A 15705-nucleotide genomic window follows, 5' to 3' on the forward strand; every position below is an offset into this window, starting at 1 on the left:
ATTGTGGTCATTTCACAATTTTGAAAGAAATGTTCAAGGAAAGGACCAGGAAGGGTGGGGGCTAGTTGAGGAGCCCACCCTCCTTGCTGAATTGGTAGTGGAACACTAAAGAATCAGTTTTTGAGGCAGACAACAAAGGGGAACAGAACAAGGGGCTTTTTGTCCTTTTTACAATGAGATGGGAGTATGAAGGGGGTTGGATCGATCCGGGGTTTGGAGAACGGGGTAAAGGGGAGCGCTCAGTCTGGTGCTGGGAGAGGAGGCTTTTAATAAAGCTTTTAACTTATTATTTGAATATTTGAGAGAGGTGAATTTTGATTTTGTCCACCTATGATTTGCCTCTTGCCACCACTGCATGAAACAGTTAACCTCTCCTTTAGCCAATTTAGTTTTAGGTTGGCTGAGTCTGTCCTTTAAGACGTCCACTCAGTCTTTGGCCTTGGCTACACTCACACTTTACAGCGCTGCAACTGGGGTGTGAAAAAACACCCCCGAGCGCTACAAGATACAGCGCTGTAAAGCGTCAGTGTAATCAGGACAGCAGCGCTGGGAGCGCGGCTCCCAGCGCAGCATGCTACACCCGTAAGGGATGTGGTTTACTTGCAGCGCTGGGAGAGCTCTCTCCCAGCGCTGCCGCTCTGACTACACTAACACTTCAAAGCGCTGCCGGGGCAGCGCTCCCGCAGCGCTGCCGGGGCAGCGCTTTGGAATTCCAAATGTAGCCATACCCAGAGTTTCAAGGTTTTAACAGTGGCCACTGAGTTTTGGGATCCCCCTGAGTTAGCCTAGACACCATCTTTCCAAAAATTTACGGGAGTCTGGACCCATCCTAAATACATAAAATGAGCCCACGTTCATTTAGGGAACGGTCCCGACTTAGACGTCTGGTTACCAAAACAGGAGGACTTCACACACCAGTCACACAAGAAGGAAATTCGGGTTCATCAGAGCGATGCCCAGTGCAACACACAAAAGGAGCCCACAGGCTACTGCCTCAATCGCCCTTGCTTTCACACCAGGGGTTTTACCCAAAGTGCGGTGCGGCTGCGATTGTGCAGATTCCACTCACTCAGACCGCGGGGACAGGAACCCCTTGGTCGGCCTATCCCCGGACGGAGACGGCACCCAGACTCAAACACTCCACAAGAGGACGGATAGACACAGAGACCGGACAGTCCTCAGTCCGGACAAAACACAGAAATAATTACCTGACCAGATTCCTGATGTCAGATCCCGGGATCCCTACCAGAACAGAGTTGGAACCAACAGGTTCGATGATGTAGACCTCACTGTGGCTGTGCACCTTTCCGCTCTAGTGGAGGACCGCTTGGTCCAAATGCCCAGGTGCCGGCTGCCACGGTCATCCTACAAAAACGGTCAGGAATCACACAGCCCTAGTGAAGACGGTTGCCATCTCAGTGGAACCTCCAAATTGTCAAAGTTAGAATCAGGACTCACAATTTGTCAGACCACTCTGTTTTGTTAGCGCAGCGCTCTGCCAATAACACCCAGATAACGTGAGCACCATGCAAGGCACAAACTATCTTATTTATACAGATAAAAGGGCGAGCACTTAAGATAACAAAGGAAGCAGAATCTGATAAGTTTACCTGGGCTAGGCATGCATATCTTATTTCCTTACTAACTATTACTGATCCTCTGTTAATGTTTTGCCATTAGCACCCTTGTTTATGCCTAATGTTTCTTTTCCTGGCATCTGTATTTCAACATTTCTTATTTCTGCTTAAAGGTACATACAATATTTCTTTAATCCATTCTTATTTTTACAATTTAATTCATTCTACTTTCACAGTAATCAGTGGGTTTTTTCTGTATTGATGCAGATTATCCTCTGGTATTTGGGTGGCCCTTCCGTGATGCAATCTACTTCTCTGATGGAATGTAAATTAGGGTGACCAGATGTCCTGATTTTATAGAGACAGTCCCGATTTTTGGGTCTTTTTCTTATATAGGCTCATATTACCCTCCCACCCCCGTCCCAATTTTTCACACTTGCTGTCTGGTCACCCTAAATGTAAATTGGTCCAATAAAAGATGTGGCCTCACCTACCTTGTCTCTCTAATAATTAGTATTACAGTAGTGCCTCGTGGATCAGGACTCCATCGTGCTAGGTATTATATACATATGTAATAGAATCCTTGTCCCAAAGATCCTACATTCATGCCATGCACTCTGCCTCCATTGTCCTATATGTAAAATGGGGGTTGTAAGGCTGAATCAGGTACTGTCTGTGGAGCATTTTAAGGAAGGTGCTATAGAAATGTATAAAGGAGTGTAAGGTTTGGAGGTGGGTAGGGGTAGTTGTTGTTTTTTTTCCCACAAATTTTAGAGCCTACAACTTGTAAATTGGTTATAAATATACATTGCTAGTTAACTTGGTAACATTTGCAAGGAGTACAGAGGCAGCTGAGTATGTTACAGAAAGGGAGATCTTTAGCCTTCAGGTTAGGGTGTCTGACTATTTGTGCGTTAAGATGTCTGTAACCACTCCTACCTCAAGGCTTCATCCACAATCTTTCTCCCTGAAGAGGACTGAATAGAACACTTTGGGCCTGTCAAACATGGTTCAGCAAGTTAAAAGGTCACTGTTAAGTGCCAAAAGGTTCCTCTTCCCCTATTCCAATGTTGAACCCTGTTCAGCACCCTTATTACGTACTATCAAGATTATCACAACTAAGTGAAAGAATCCTACCTAATGTCCCATGGGGCAAAGTAAACTGATTTTATGATTTTTCTGCTATGTGCAGGATAGTCTTGGCAATGTACTAGTTCTATTTATCCACTTTGTCTTGCAGTACCTTACATTCCTTCAACCCGGAAACATGACAACATTAAAGATGACTCTGAGGTATTTTTTAAATTATTTTTAAATTAATATTTACATTTTCTGTACATAATGTAGCTATAGTTTATAGACAGTGTTTTCTTACTGTATATCTCCTTTTTTTTTTCCCCAGTAAAGGAAATCTGGGTCTCCCACCCCAAAATAAAGTATTTAGTGATTTTAATGGATTTCTCAGACTTTCTTTTGTTTTCTGTTTATATTGTCTCGATCACAAAGTGTGAAAGACTTTTATTTCCCCATTCATATTGGAACAACTATGATTTATCTGAGGGTTGCAATTTATTGGTCCTTGCCTTTGAATTAGCCACTTATAGTGGTTTAACATTATTTCAGTTCTTTGCCGTTCTCCTCTCTAATGCATGTACACTGCTTATCACCCTCAGGCCACCCCTACACAGACTAAAATTATGAATCTTGGTCCAGTGTCACTGACAATGTAAGTCATTATCTATCTGGTTTGCTCTGAAATTTTGCAGATAAATAAGATGCACTCAATTATAAAGGGCCCCGAAGAAATAAAAGTAGAATAATATATGCGTTTGCTTTATTTTTTAGTTCTTTTGTAGAGGGTCTAGCAGCATCTCTGCAGACAAAGAATGTTATTCCCTTGGAGCACTTTGACAAATCCCAGTGCACTTTAAATAAGCCTAATAGGCTTTAAAAATGCTCCTGGCATATTTAAAATAAATAAAGGACACTTTACAAAGCATTACCAGTTTGGATTCCCCCTTTCAACAAAACTGCGCCGTCTATTCTCCACTACAATCACTGCCACTGCCAGTAATTCACACATGAATGGCTCTGGTTATTGCATAGATTGCCTTGCTTTCGATCATATATGTTTTTAAGAATCCTCTCAAGTAAATACAGAGAGACTAAAATGTGTACATTGGAATGACTACAGAAAATTTAGTTTCATTATCTGAAATAGTTTATTTATTTACGTATATTGCAGTAGTACCAAAAGGCCCAATCAGAATTGAGGTCCTCTTGTGCTAGGTGCTGTACAAATTCATAGGAAGATACCTGGCCCCTGCCCTAATCAGATGTTCCCATTTTTTCTACCTTGTAGATGAATGCTACTAAACTGAAAGAGCATATCCTGCACAGAGAGGATGTGGCATGCTGGAACCTTACTAACTAGAATCTTTAAGCTCAGTGCAATCTCTTTTAATAACAGTCAATCCTAGATCAAGACTCCTTATATAAACACTCCCCCCATAGATCAGCAGAACCTTGATCTGGCTACAAGTACAGTAGTATGAGGTCAAATAAAAATAGACCATAAAAAGTGTTGAAGCATTGTAAACATTGCTAACGTGGTATAACTGGGGCACATACTGTACTTTGCTTAACTCTTTCCGACTGCTTGATTTTGAATGTCTCTAAATCTGTCATTTCCAGTCAGCAAAATTGTGTGGTTTTATTTAATGCCAAGACATATCTCTCCAGGGGACAAAATAGTTATTTCTACCTTCTTTAATAAAGCTTCAATCAAAATAATATATTCTCCTTTTTAAAATCTCTTCTACAAATATTCACTCTTGGGAAATCAGCATGGTCCTGACCAGCAACTTGAATTTCACTACAACTGTAGTGTGTTTGATGTACCTTGAAACTGCTTAACCTCCTGCCAAGGCAGATGTACTCAATTAGCAGAGTAAGGTTTCTGTATCTCTCTTTCTGCTTAGATCTTCTTTTATTAATGTGTATCTCCGTATCTTTCAGAATGTGCAAACACTGTTCACTCACACACACAGCTCTAGCCTGGAAGGGCTAGCAATCCAAGAATTGAATTCAGACCCTCTTTGCTTGGTCCGAGTCTTTTAATTTTCCAGAGTAGGAAATACAAGAATTTTCATGTGGATGGATACTACATAGCTGTATCCAAAATCCTGTGAATGAGTATTTAAAAAAAAAAAATACTTGGAATTTCCAGGGCTTACATTTAGAGGAAACCTGAAGTGGAAATGCTTGGTGCTTAGAAATGAGCGATCAGTGGCACAAAACTTTTTTCCACTGTGTCAATAATAAAAGAGAGTTGCATACCACCTCCTTTGTCCTGATTTTATCATCAGAAAAGGAACCTGATTGTAGGACCCTTTATTTTAAATATGTCTGTCTGACTTTGAACTTTTATCAACTTGGGATTTAAGTCTCTGAGGGTCTGTCTTGACTAGGAAAAGTGGTTGTGTTTAGCTATAAACATATAAAGTAAGCATGACCTAAACTTGACCACTTTTTCAAGACAAAAACGCCATGTGGAGAACCTGGTTGGATCAATATTTGGTAATGTAATACAGACCCTGTCACCTCTAGGCCTTTAATGTAAATTTCTGCTCTGATCTGTATAAAATAAAAGCTGATTCCAGTGCAGTGGGTTCTACAGGCACACTGTATAAATGTAGAAACTGGTTTGCATGTTAAAAAGCAAGTTACCCCAGTAAAAAACACAGCATGAAATAATCTTAGATGATAGGTCTGCCACGAACTGTTGGCTCTGTCGCATGGGAGACTTCCCTGGCTGGGTGTTTTGAACAACCCGCATGTCAGGCACTGGCAAACCAGCCACCATTGGCCAAGATAGCACTTTAATATAATGGCACTTTACATGGTGTGGGTAAGCTGCTGAGGATAATTGCATAGATATGTATGGTTCTGCAGCAGTTCACCTGCAGAATATGGGAACATTCAGAATTTATTCTTAGTAACATGTTTTTAATTAAGATGAAATGTTCAGCAAGCTATTCCTTTGGGGGAAAAAAATAACTGGCACAAATAATAGCAAGTAGAAAAATTATAACAAGGAAGTTTAAAAAAAAAAAGACTTGTTTTAGGGCTATGTCATTCTTGTACTATTTGACAAATCGGTGTTTGACTAGCATGCACATTGAGCAAATCCTGACTCTGTTCAGAGGTTAAATTTGTTTGCACTAACAATTTTTAGTTAAGAAGACTTCAACTGTTTCTGAATGTGTATCTGTTTGTCTTTGTACAGGATATCAAGCCGGTTATTGATGGAATGGATGGAATTAAGATTTCTCAGGGCCTTGGACTACAGGACTTTGACTTAATCAGAGTTATTGGACGTGGAAGTTATGCCAAAGTTCTTTTAGTACGGTTAAAAAAGAATGATCACATTTATGCCATGAAAGTAGTGAAAAAAGAATTGGTCCATGATGATGAGGTAAAAGTCTGAGTTCAAAATTATAAAATACTGAATTGAATCATGGTTAGGTATTGTCGTTGGTTCTAACCGGTGAATGAAAGAAAATGTATTAAAAATGTAATTGAAATTTTGAATAAATATTTTGTCATGTAGTGGAAGCTTCACTGACTAGTAAGTTAGTTGGTGGCATCAACTGCCTACATGAAGTATGGCACAGATTGGTTCTGGGAGAAATGTCCACCACCTCCGAAGTAACTAATACAGACTAATTGGCTAGCAGTCTTAGAAAAACACAAATGAATTTTTTCTAATAAACCTGGATGTTATCAAAGTCTAGCCTTTTATTTGTTGGTTAAATAAAGCATTGGGTATTAAATAGTCTGTTCATCTGTGACTGAAAGGATAGCAGGATGTTGCCTCCCTCCCAATTTCAGCTTGTAGGGTGTTAGAAGAAACTAATCAACAAATGCTGAACTTCATAACAGGAGCTGAACTTACATTTGTATAATGTTTTTTATTTTTATAGAAGTAAATCCTCTGAGTGCATTTTCAGTGTGTACACACACACGTAAAAGAGAAGTACATGTAATATAAAACTACAGATCATTTTTCACATTTAGTAAACACTGGCTTTTAAAAGGGGCTACATCAACATGATTATTTTTTTTCGAGAGTCAATTTAATAAAAAAAAATTCCAGTCACTGGTGGACCAAGGGCATGTCCTGTTTTTTTGTTTTTTTTTTTAAATTGCTTTAAAAATGTGCTGTAATAGTTTCTTCGGTGAGGTAGGGAGTGACAAATTGAGAGGAAACCATGAATTTGACTGATACCAAATGCATTGAGTAAATGAACTGGAAAAATAAATAAAATATTTTTCAGTAGCTTCTTTCCATATTAGTAGTCTAACTTCTGGCTATAACAGATACATATTTTTCAGACACACATGTGATTTTTAAGTTGTCAGTCTTAATTCTATGGCCACTGGAAAACTAGTTTACAAAAGGCAATATTTTGTTGCAAAGAATTAAAAAAAAAAAAGAAGAAGAAGAAATAATTGTTGGTGGTAACCAGTTTCACTAGTTGCTGTACTTGTTACCTTCCAGACACTGATACTAGAAGAGTAAGGCTACTTAGATTCTTTATCTTTAGACTTGCTTGCCTAAGTGTTGCAATCTCTCTCTTTCATGACCAAGAAAAAGTTGCTTCACAGTTACGTTCCTTGTTTCTTCAATTGTTTCTTTCAATGATAGTGAAAGGTGAGGAGACATATTTAGTCAGCTTTGTAGTTGCCTTTGAGAACTAGAAACAGTTGAGAATGAGCTGTCAGTTATTTTGGATTGTGATCTCACGCATCATAACATAATAAACTTGATCTAATTGCTGCTGATTGCCACAAGTTAGCATCTATAAGAAATGGAATTTTATGACTACATATCTAAAGTGATGGAAATTTCATTTGATTATGTTTCAGTGATAAAGAAAATGCATTACTTAATAATGTTTTCCTCTTTCAAATACACCTCTACCCTGATATAACACGACCCGATATAACACAAATTCTGATATAACGCAGTAAAGCAGCACTCGGGGGGGTGGGGGGGGGAGGCGGGGCTGCGCATTCCAGTGGATCAAAGCAAGTTTGATATAACGCGGTTTCACCTATAACGCGATAAGATTTTTTGGCTCCCGAGGACAGCGTTCTATTGGGGTAGAGGTGTATCAGTGAATTTAGAATGCATTGAACCTGCTAGTGCTTGGTTAGTTAGTGTTGTAGTAGCAGGAGTATATTCAAAGGCTATCTTCACCCAAGTGGAACTGAAGCAGATCCCCCCCTGATTTAATTAGAACTGAAGTTAAAGGAACTGAAAGGAAATATCCTGTTGAATGCTCATTCAGAGTATGTCGTCAGTCTAAAGGTAATACATTTTCAAAAAACAAAATTCATTAACTGTCTTTTTACCAGGTTACCTTATTATGTGAAAGACAACGTAGAAATACTTATCACAAAGCACCAGTTATTAAAGCTGAAAGAATTTTTAAAATATAATTTGCTTTACGCTGTTCACACTGTTTCTTTTTTTCTTAGCCTAGGAAGTGAAAATAATGTCCCTTTTCCTCCCCCTTTTTCGGTAGTTACTAGCCAGTGTCACTCTCCTGTTCCAATGGAAATAGCACAATGCTACAAAGCTTAGTTTATAGTCATTGTAAGAAAAGTTTACTTGGTGTGTTTTGGTTTTTTTTTTTAAAAGACATGGAAACACTTCTATTGCTTGTATATACACAAATTAGTATAAACATAATTTTTTGCCTGTAATTGACCTGTCTGTGCCCCTTCAAAGGCTACGTCTTTATGTAGAGAATCAAATACATGTTAACACTTGATGGGGATTCCCAACTCCCATGAAGATCTCAGTTGGTGGGCCTGGCCTGACAGGATAGCACTAAAGGTTGCTCTCTCGAGGTTGCAATCTAGCTTTTACCTGCTGGCCCTCACATAAGGGCACCTGAGTATCTATCCTAGTTGTCTTTGGATTGACTGGACAGTTGACATACTGTTGGTCAGCTAGGAACTAGCAAATTCAAGCTCACCAATGCATGGGGTTTCCTGCCAGGCACTCCTTGATAAGTATTCATGGAGTGGGTAGGCTATTGTGGAATATATGTTGTAAAAGATGTGGGGAATGCCTACCTATGCTGAGAACAGTTATAGTACACGGACTTTAGGTTTTGCATTTATGAACAGGTTTGGGATATTTTGTTACAATGGGTCTTGGTTTTGCAATGCTGTTCTAGTATCTATTAAATTTTGGAAATACCAATAGCTTATGGTCTCCTTTCTCAGTATTTCACCTTCATAGTTTAGCTGATCACAGAAACTGTGTGAAACTCAGTGATTTGTACCCAAAACAAAGCAAATTGTGGCAACTCCAGCTGACACAAATGGTTATAAAGTGATATCCGCTTGCTTCAGGACACTTTGAACCAATATATCATTAATACTTCACATACGTTTTCTTATTTTTTAAACTTCATGATTAGTAAATTTTGTTCAGATTCTTCTGGATATTCAGAAAACCTCTGACAAGCTGTTGAAGCAAAAAATATTTAAACTTTCTCTGGGCCAAGTTTTTTTCCATCTTTTTTTTTTTAAAGAATGTTTGTAACAGTGACTCATATATATGGGAATATAAATGTTGACAGTTTCTTTTCTGGCTTTACCCACAGCGGGGTATCCAACAGTAGTTCTGATTCTCCAAATACTCTATTTCAGGATATTGATTGGGTACAGACAGAGAAACATGTGTTTGAACAGGCATCCAGTAATCCATTCCTAGTTGGTTTACATTCGTGCTTTCAAACAACAAGTCGGTAAGAAAGTTTTGAAGTTATTTTGTTTTGAAAATCTTGATCTTTGTACTAACTGCTTTTCATAAAGCAACCATGGCAGTTAGAAAGTGTCATCTTAGTGTTTTGAGACCTTTGGATGGAAGTATTACTATAACAACCCTTTTGTAGAAATAACACAAGATGACTGTGTGGCCTATTTAATAGTATAGTAACATTCAGATATAGAGATGTAAATGGACAAACTTTTAGGTTAATAAGTTGACTGTGTCTCTATTATATATTTCTGGTCACACAAAATCACAGTCTTAAAAATCACATAGTAGGAACTGTGTCTTCTAACAATATTTATTGGGGCAATTAAGACAGCTTTTCTACATAATTTGGACAACTTAAAGGCCATTCCTACATATATATCTAGATGTCTTTTTTTGTATATAGCTGTTATTTTTTTATGGGTTTGTCACTATAGCATTTGAATAGGTAACAGATCGAGAAAGTTCTTTGGTTTATTTGAGCAAATACTTAATAAATTCTTATCTACTTTCAAATATCAGTGAATTGTTTTTTCTCATCTGCATAAGCTGAAATGGTTTATATTTTTTCAGTATTTTATTGCATGAAGGTATTTAATGTGTGTGTGGGGAGGGAAATGAAGAGAAATTCTTTTATGCCAGAGTGCATATGCATGTCTGGAATAATGGATGTTTCCAACTGTTAACTTTTTCTTGTATAAGGGTATTCTTATTCATGGTTGAATTTAGGTACCACAGCCCCTTCAATGCTATATTGACACACATGCTAGTCATACAAAATGTTTCATGTGTGATATTTGGAAGATTTACTTCCTTGGATTCTATTCATGTGAGTAGCATGCAGTAGACTGCCTGCATAACCTAAGCAAGCAGATTTTATGCAGTATTCAGTGGATTTATTTTTATTTAGGCTTATGCACATAGCCATTAAAGGGAGCACCTGTTCTTTGTTCCCCATGCACCCTGACTATTCTTAAATACACAGCCATGAAATGGATCACCTCTGTAATTCTCCCTTCAACCTTTAATCATCATATTCATAGTAACCATAATGACCCAGCAGCAAAAAACATACCTTCCGATCAGCATCTTCTCTTTTTCTCACTGCTAGTGGAAATAAATGGGCTTTTCAGTTTGCCCTGAAGATCAGCAAGGTAGGGTTATTGTGGACCAGGAAGAGAGAAGGAGTTCCAAAGGTGACCTGTAAAATATATTATTAAAAAAGAGATGGTTTTCCTTTTTTGTTTGTTGCTTTATCATGTATGAAAAAAGTGATCTAAAGGTTTTTATTTTTGTTTTTAATTTCTGCTGGTTTTTTAGCTTAGAAATACTAGCAAAGTCAGCTTTGGTCTTTTTTTGATTTTGCATAAGAGTCTGTGGGATGTATGAGGATATATATTACTACTCACCGAGTAATTGAAGGGAAAGGTTGCTGAAGTGTAGTAGATCAGAAAAATAAACAAAAATAGTTTTAAATATTACCCTTTAAAATCCTTTCCTTTCTGCTTCTAAGTTTTCACTGTCTTGGCTCTTGTGATGTCATTTCACTAATACTTCCATCTCATCATGGTGTCTTCCAGGACAGATGAGACCTGAATGACTAATGTGAAAAACAGAGAAAAAGCTTTTTAAAAAATCAGGCTTCCTTATAAACATCATGAGAAACAAGAGGAGGGCTGAAATCAGAGTTTAGATAAGTCCTTTGCATGTCATTTCTTTGGGAGATTTTCATACTGGAGCAGGTTTGCAAAAAGAACATATGGAAATAAATATAAAGTACTTGTCCAGTGTTTTTCTGTATTGCTTTTGTTGTTGGGGTTGTTTTTAGTCCTTTCTCCCACCCTTGCTTCTCCTTTTTAATCCTGCAGTGAAACCAATATCTATGTTTATGACTTAAGTCTGTTGTCCTGGGTATTGTTGTAATGTCACAAATTCAGCATTATGACTTCACTACAGGATGAAATGGAAGCAGGAAACTGTGAGGAAGCAAACTTATTCAAGTGCAAGTAGTGTTGATAATCAGCACACAGGAAACAAACAGTAACATGGGTAAACTCTATGTTTAAGTGCTGTATTAGAAATTTTCTTTCCCTAAGCAACACCTTTAAATATTAGATCAATGGTTGGTGTTCTATTTTTATTTTTAAACTTAAATATATTTTAGATTGTATTTGTTAACAATAACAAAGTTATAATAAATGTATATACTTAGAGAAATAGTTTAAAAGAGAATTTCTCACTTTACATTTTTTACTTATCAGGGTGATGTCACTAATCCTCACAGTACAAAAAATGCAGTTTCCTACATTTTTAGGAATTGGTGTCATTTATTATTACAGTAAGAGAGGTACACATGGTACTTAACCTGTAATTAAGGTAGTCTCCTAACATGGCTGGTTAAAATTGAAGGTCTTGAGCCTGCAAAGAGTAGTCCCATTGAAGACAGTAGGGACTACTCACGTACATGTAGTTAAACATATGCATAAGTCTTTGTACAATCACAATCTAAATTAGATAACATTATGGATCACAATAACCAAGGTATTGGGAAAGGTGGGGGGCATAAGAGGTCAGCAGTTGCAACAGTGAAAGATCACGAGCTTTGCTTATTAATATGTATTCAAATTGTTTGTTAGTGGCGTGTTGGTCTTGGTTTTATTTAGTTTTTTGTAGTTCTTCAATAGCAGTTGCAAAAAAATACACTCAATTAATTTAATTCTTTTTCTTAAGTGTCTCCAGAAAGAAGGGGATCAGTCCTTCGCTTTGGATTTTAACTTAGTTTGGATTTTGACTTAATTTGGAGTTGTGTTTTCAGAGGGCTTTTCATAGGTTCTTCTATATTGGTTAATCTTTACAAAGTATGTGTTTTAGAATTGGATGAGCAGTAGGGAGAGTTTGCCAAATATGTGTGGGGAAAGGAAGGAGTAGAGAGAAGAATTTTTAATTCTGGAATAATTGGGTGCATAAAGAAAAGCTGCTTCCAAGGAAGCTTCAGTTTTCATATGAAGCACTCACTCAGCATATTGCTATTCTGTAAGACTCTTTAACCTTGTCAGTTTGCATGGATCACGTTTTCCCACATATGGTATCTTCCCTCCAGTGTGTAATAAGTCTTTTCAGATGGCTGATCATTCTACTTGTATTTTCCCTACCCCATTGCATTTTCTCTTGTGTGTTTTGAGAAGTGCATTGCAAAACTAGTTTTGAAAAGCCTGTAATAGGCCCTGATAATGCAGCCAATAACTTCACGGGGTATACTATGTAGAATGTTACAGATTTGGACCCATAATTGTTATTGCAATGTCTTCGAAGATATGTATCAGACTAAAACAACCCAGTCTGCTTATTCATCTGTCTCCAAAATGTCCACAGATTTCTGGAGTTTCCTGCAAAATCTTTATAACCACCCCTGCTTGACATACTGCCTTTCTGTAATGCAAAGTAATAAGCAATGCTGATTTATCAACAAAGCAATGCTGATTTATCAACAAAAAGCAAAAGGCTGAGGGCCAGTTGTCTTGCTCTGGACAGAAATTTACGTGTGAAATTAGTCAGTGTCCTCTCTGATTATACTGTGTTGTGCTATGAAGTAGAGAATCATTGCATCCTGGTTAAGATGCCAATAGATGAGACTTGGATGAGTTGTTGTTGAATTATGATGTGGTAAATTGGATTTTCCTAAGGTTACTAGATCATACTACTTTTTTTATATTAAGGTGGACCTGTATTTTATACTAGACAAGGGGTTGAAAAAATGTTTATTAGGTTAGCTTCTGCTACTGTGGACAGCGTGGGCGGGGGATTATTCAGTTGCATTCACATTCAGATTCTTTTAGTGTCAAAGTTTTTCTAGTCAAAGAACAGAGCTATTGTAATCCTAGCTGGTCCTGTTGGCCACACCAAATTTATTTTCCATTTCTAGTGAAAAATGGCCCCCCCCTGAACTCATCAGACTCCTAGTTTTATTGCGGGTGGCCATACAGAGCCAGGCATTTCTGTATCCTTCGAATTTAGAATGTTTCTCACAGCATGACATCAGGAACTCAGATTGTTGTATTCAGCATATAAACAGAACTATCTTTATTTTTATGGGTATGTATAAGGGATCCTGATGCAATTTAGAACTTCATTTGGAAGAGGAGGATTGTTGTGAATCCTATGTGATTGAAATCATTAGAATCATTACTTTTCTCAAACATAAATTTGTTTTTCTACATTTCTCTGAAGTGTGTCTCCAGACATCTTTCTTCAGTGTATCAGTTTTGGCTTTTCATAAGCTAGTGCAAATAACAGCATAATAGTTGTATATTCATTAATGCTCAGAACTCTACAGTGCTTACTGACCTTTTTAATGCTCAAAATTAATAATAAAACTAGTCATCTTCATCTTTTTAAAATGTTTACTTTTGACTTGTGTTTTGGTTGGTTTCAAATGTATCTGTTGCATAGACTTGTTACATTTTTGATACATGTATGTAAACTTTGTTTTTTCAAATATGAAGCTATTCATGCTTGATTTTTTTGTAAAAAAAGACAAACATCTTCACCGTAAAACAGTATTCAGTATTTTGTCTAATACTTACTTATTACATCAAAGTAAATCTATGCCAAACTTGTAGATGACTGATCCTTATTTAGTGGAAAATAATAAAATTTCATCTAGTGAGAAACTTTTTTTTTAAGTACACTGTTAGATTAAAACATACTTATAATCTAAGACAGTCAGTTTTCTAAGCCATTCAGAATTCAGCTATTCAATAGTAGTACACGGAAAAAAATTGATCCTACTATTCCCTATTTCACGAGACATATTGCAATCTGCATCAGTCATTTGATATGATAGACATAGCCTTTAAAATAAGATGTTTTCATAGTATAAATGTCTCATTTGAAAATTAATGTCTATTTTGCTCCTGCATTTGTTTTTAATAAAGCCTTTGGCTTTTCAATTTATCATCTACTTGTCATACTCTTTTGTTGCAATCTGACTATTTTAGACTTTTAAAATATACATCTTATACTGTATTAAAGAAATGTTTTACACTGACAGCCCACAATGATACTTGGTTAATTTCAGCAACCTCTGTTATCCTTTTCATATGTTTGGAAAGTTATATTGGCTTCATGCCAAACTCAGACCTAGTGTTAAGCAGGTATGCCTTCATTAAGTTCAAATCAATTTCATTTGTGTTTTTCTATTGAAGTATTCTTATACGTGCTTTTAAATTATAGATATGTCATCTACATACCACAGACACGGGTGTATTCTAAATTAAATAGATGCTCTTGTTTTGTTTTTAAATGGTTATTAATTTTTATTGTAATTACAATTTTAAATGCCTAACTTGAGAGGGCAACTTGGAGGAACATTTTTAACTTTAGATTTTGTTGTTGTTGGAGTGAAATATTAACTGTGACCTTAGTAAAAATGTCAGTCTTATGAAATTAAAAAAATACAGTTTTCTTTGAGTTGAAATCCATTTATTGTATTGTACATTTTCAGATTGTTTCTTGTCATAGAGTATGTAAATGGGGGAGATCTCATGTTTCATATGCAACGGCAAAGAAAACTTCCTGAAGAACATGCAAGGTATTTTACTAATGCATTGATAAGTGTGATAATTCTCTTATAGTATCATTACATAGCACAACATAAAATAGTTTATCTTAAATGACAGCAAGAGAATATAAAAATTTCAAGGGAAATTGCTGTAGGTGATTTGGAAAGTTTAAAAAAAAAAAAGCATTTGATAATAGGAACAACTAATTGTCATTGCTTTTATATTTAACAGTTCTCTGAAGTGCATTGCTGATGTAGGGTTTAAGTGTTTTGGTGAAAATAGTTTTATACAGGAGTTTTACACACAACCTAGTAAAAAGTACTGTCTTGCAAGTGTTGGCATTACAGACACATGTCTTGCCTCTGCATTAGAATAGTTGATGTAGATTTTACCAGCTCAGAAATTCAGTTCTGATACCCATTATTTGAGTTTTACAGCTTCAGAGAAATGTTCGATGGTATGATGGGGAAAAGAAATCTCTTCAATATCAAACTGAAAAAAAGTTACTTGCTGTAAGTCTTTAGCTTTGTAGATAGTGGCTATATTTTTTAATTTGTATTTTGATTGTAACAGCTACTTTTGAATGAATTTAGGGGTTTTGTTGTTTTTATCCTCTCCATGGTGAGAAGCTCTGGGACTCTGTTAGCTTTTCCTTTTTCCTTTGGTTTCAAAAACTCATTGGATTTTTCAAGTTATGCCAACTTTTGTGTAATTCTTCTAGTAATGA

The 15705-nt window shown here is 36.6% G+C and overlaps 1 protein-coding gene across 7 annotated transcripts in view; it reads left to right on the forward strand.

The window, feature by feature from the left end:
* PRKCZ (protein kinase C zeta) overlaps positions 1-15705 on the forward strand; it is a 145385-nt gene that overhangs the window by 92750 nt on the left and 36930 nt on the right. For 6 of the 7 annotated variants that reach the window (XM_030537842.1, XM_030537843.1, XM_030537841.1 and 3 more), the window contains 4 exons: positions 2818-2870; positions 5866-6054; positions 9309-9406; positions 14921-15007. In XM_030537842.1, coding sequence (XP_030393702.1) covers positions 2818-2870; positions 5866-6054; positions 9309-9406; positions 14921-15007 — 427 coding nt within the window. Of the gene's footprint in view, positions 1-2817; positions 2871-3245; positions 3304-5865; positions 6055-9308; positions 9407-14920; positions 15008-15705 lie in introns of those variants that run through there. The other variant, XM_030537846.1, reaches the window with a different exon arrangement.

This window comes from Gopherus evgoodei, chromosome 18 (assembly GCF_007399415.2).
Source record: "Gopherus evgoodei ecotype Sinaloan lineage chromosome 18, rGopEvg1_v1.p, whole genome shotgun sequence".
Classification (NCBI taxonomy): domain Eukaryota; kingdom Metazoa; phylum Chordata; order Testudines; family Testudinidae; genus Gopherus; species Gopherus evgoodei.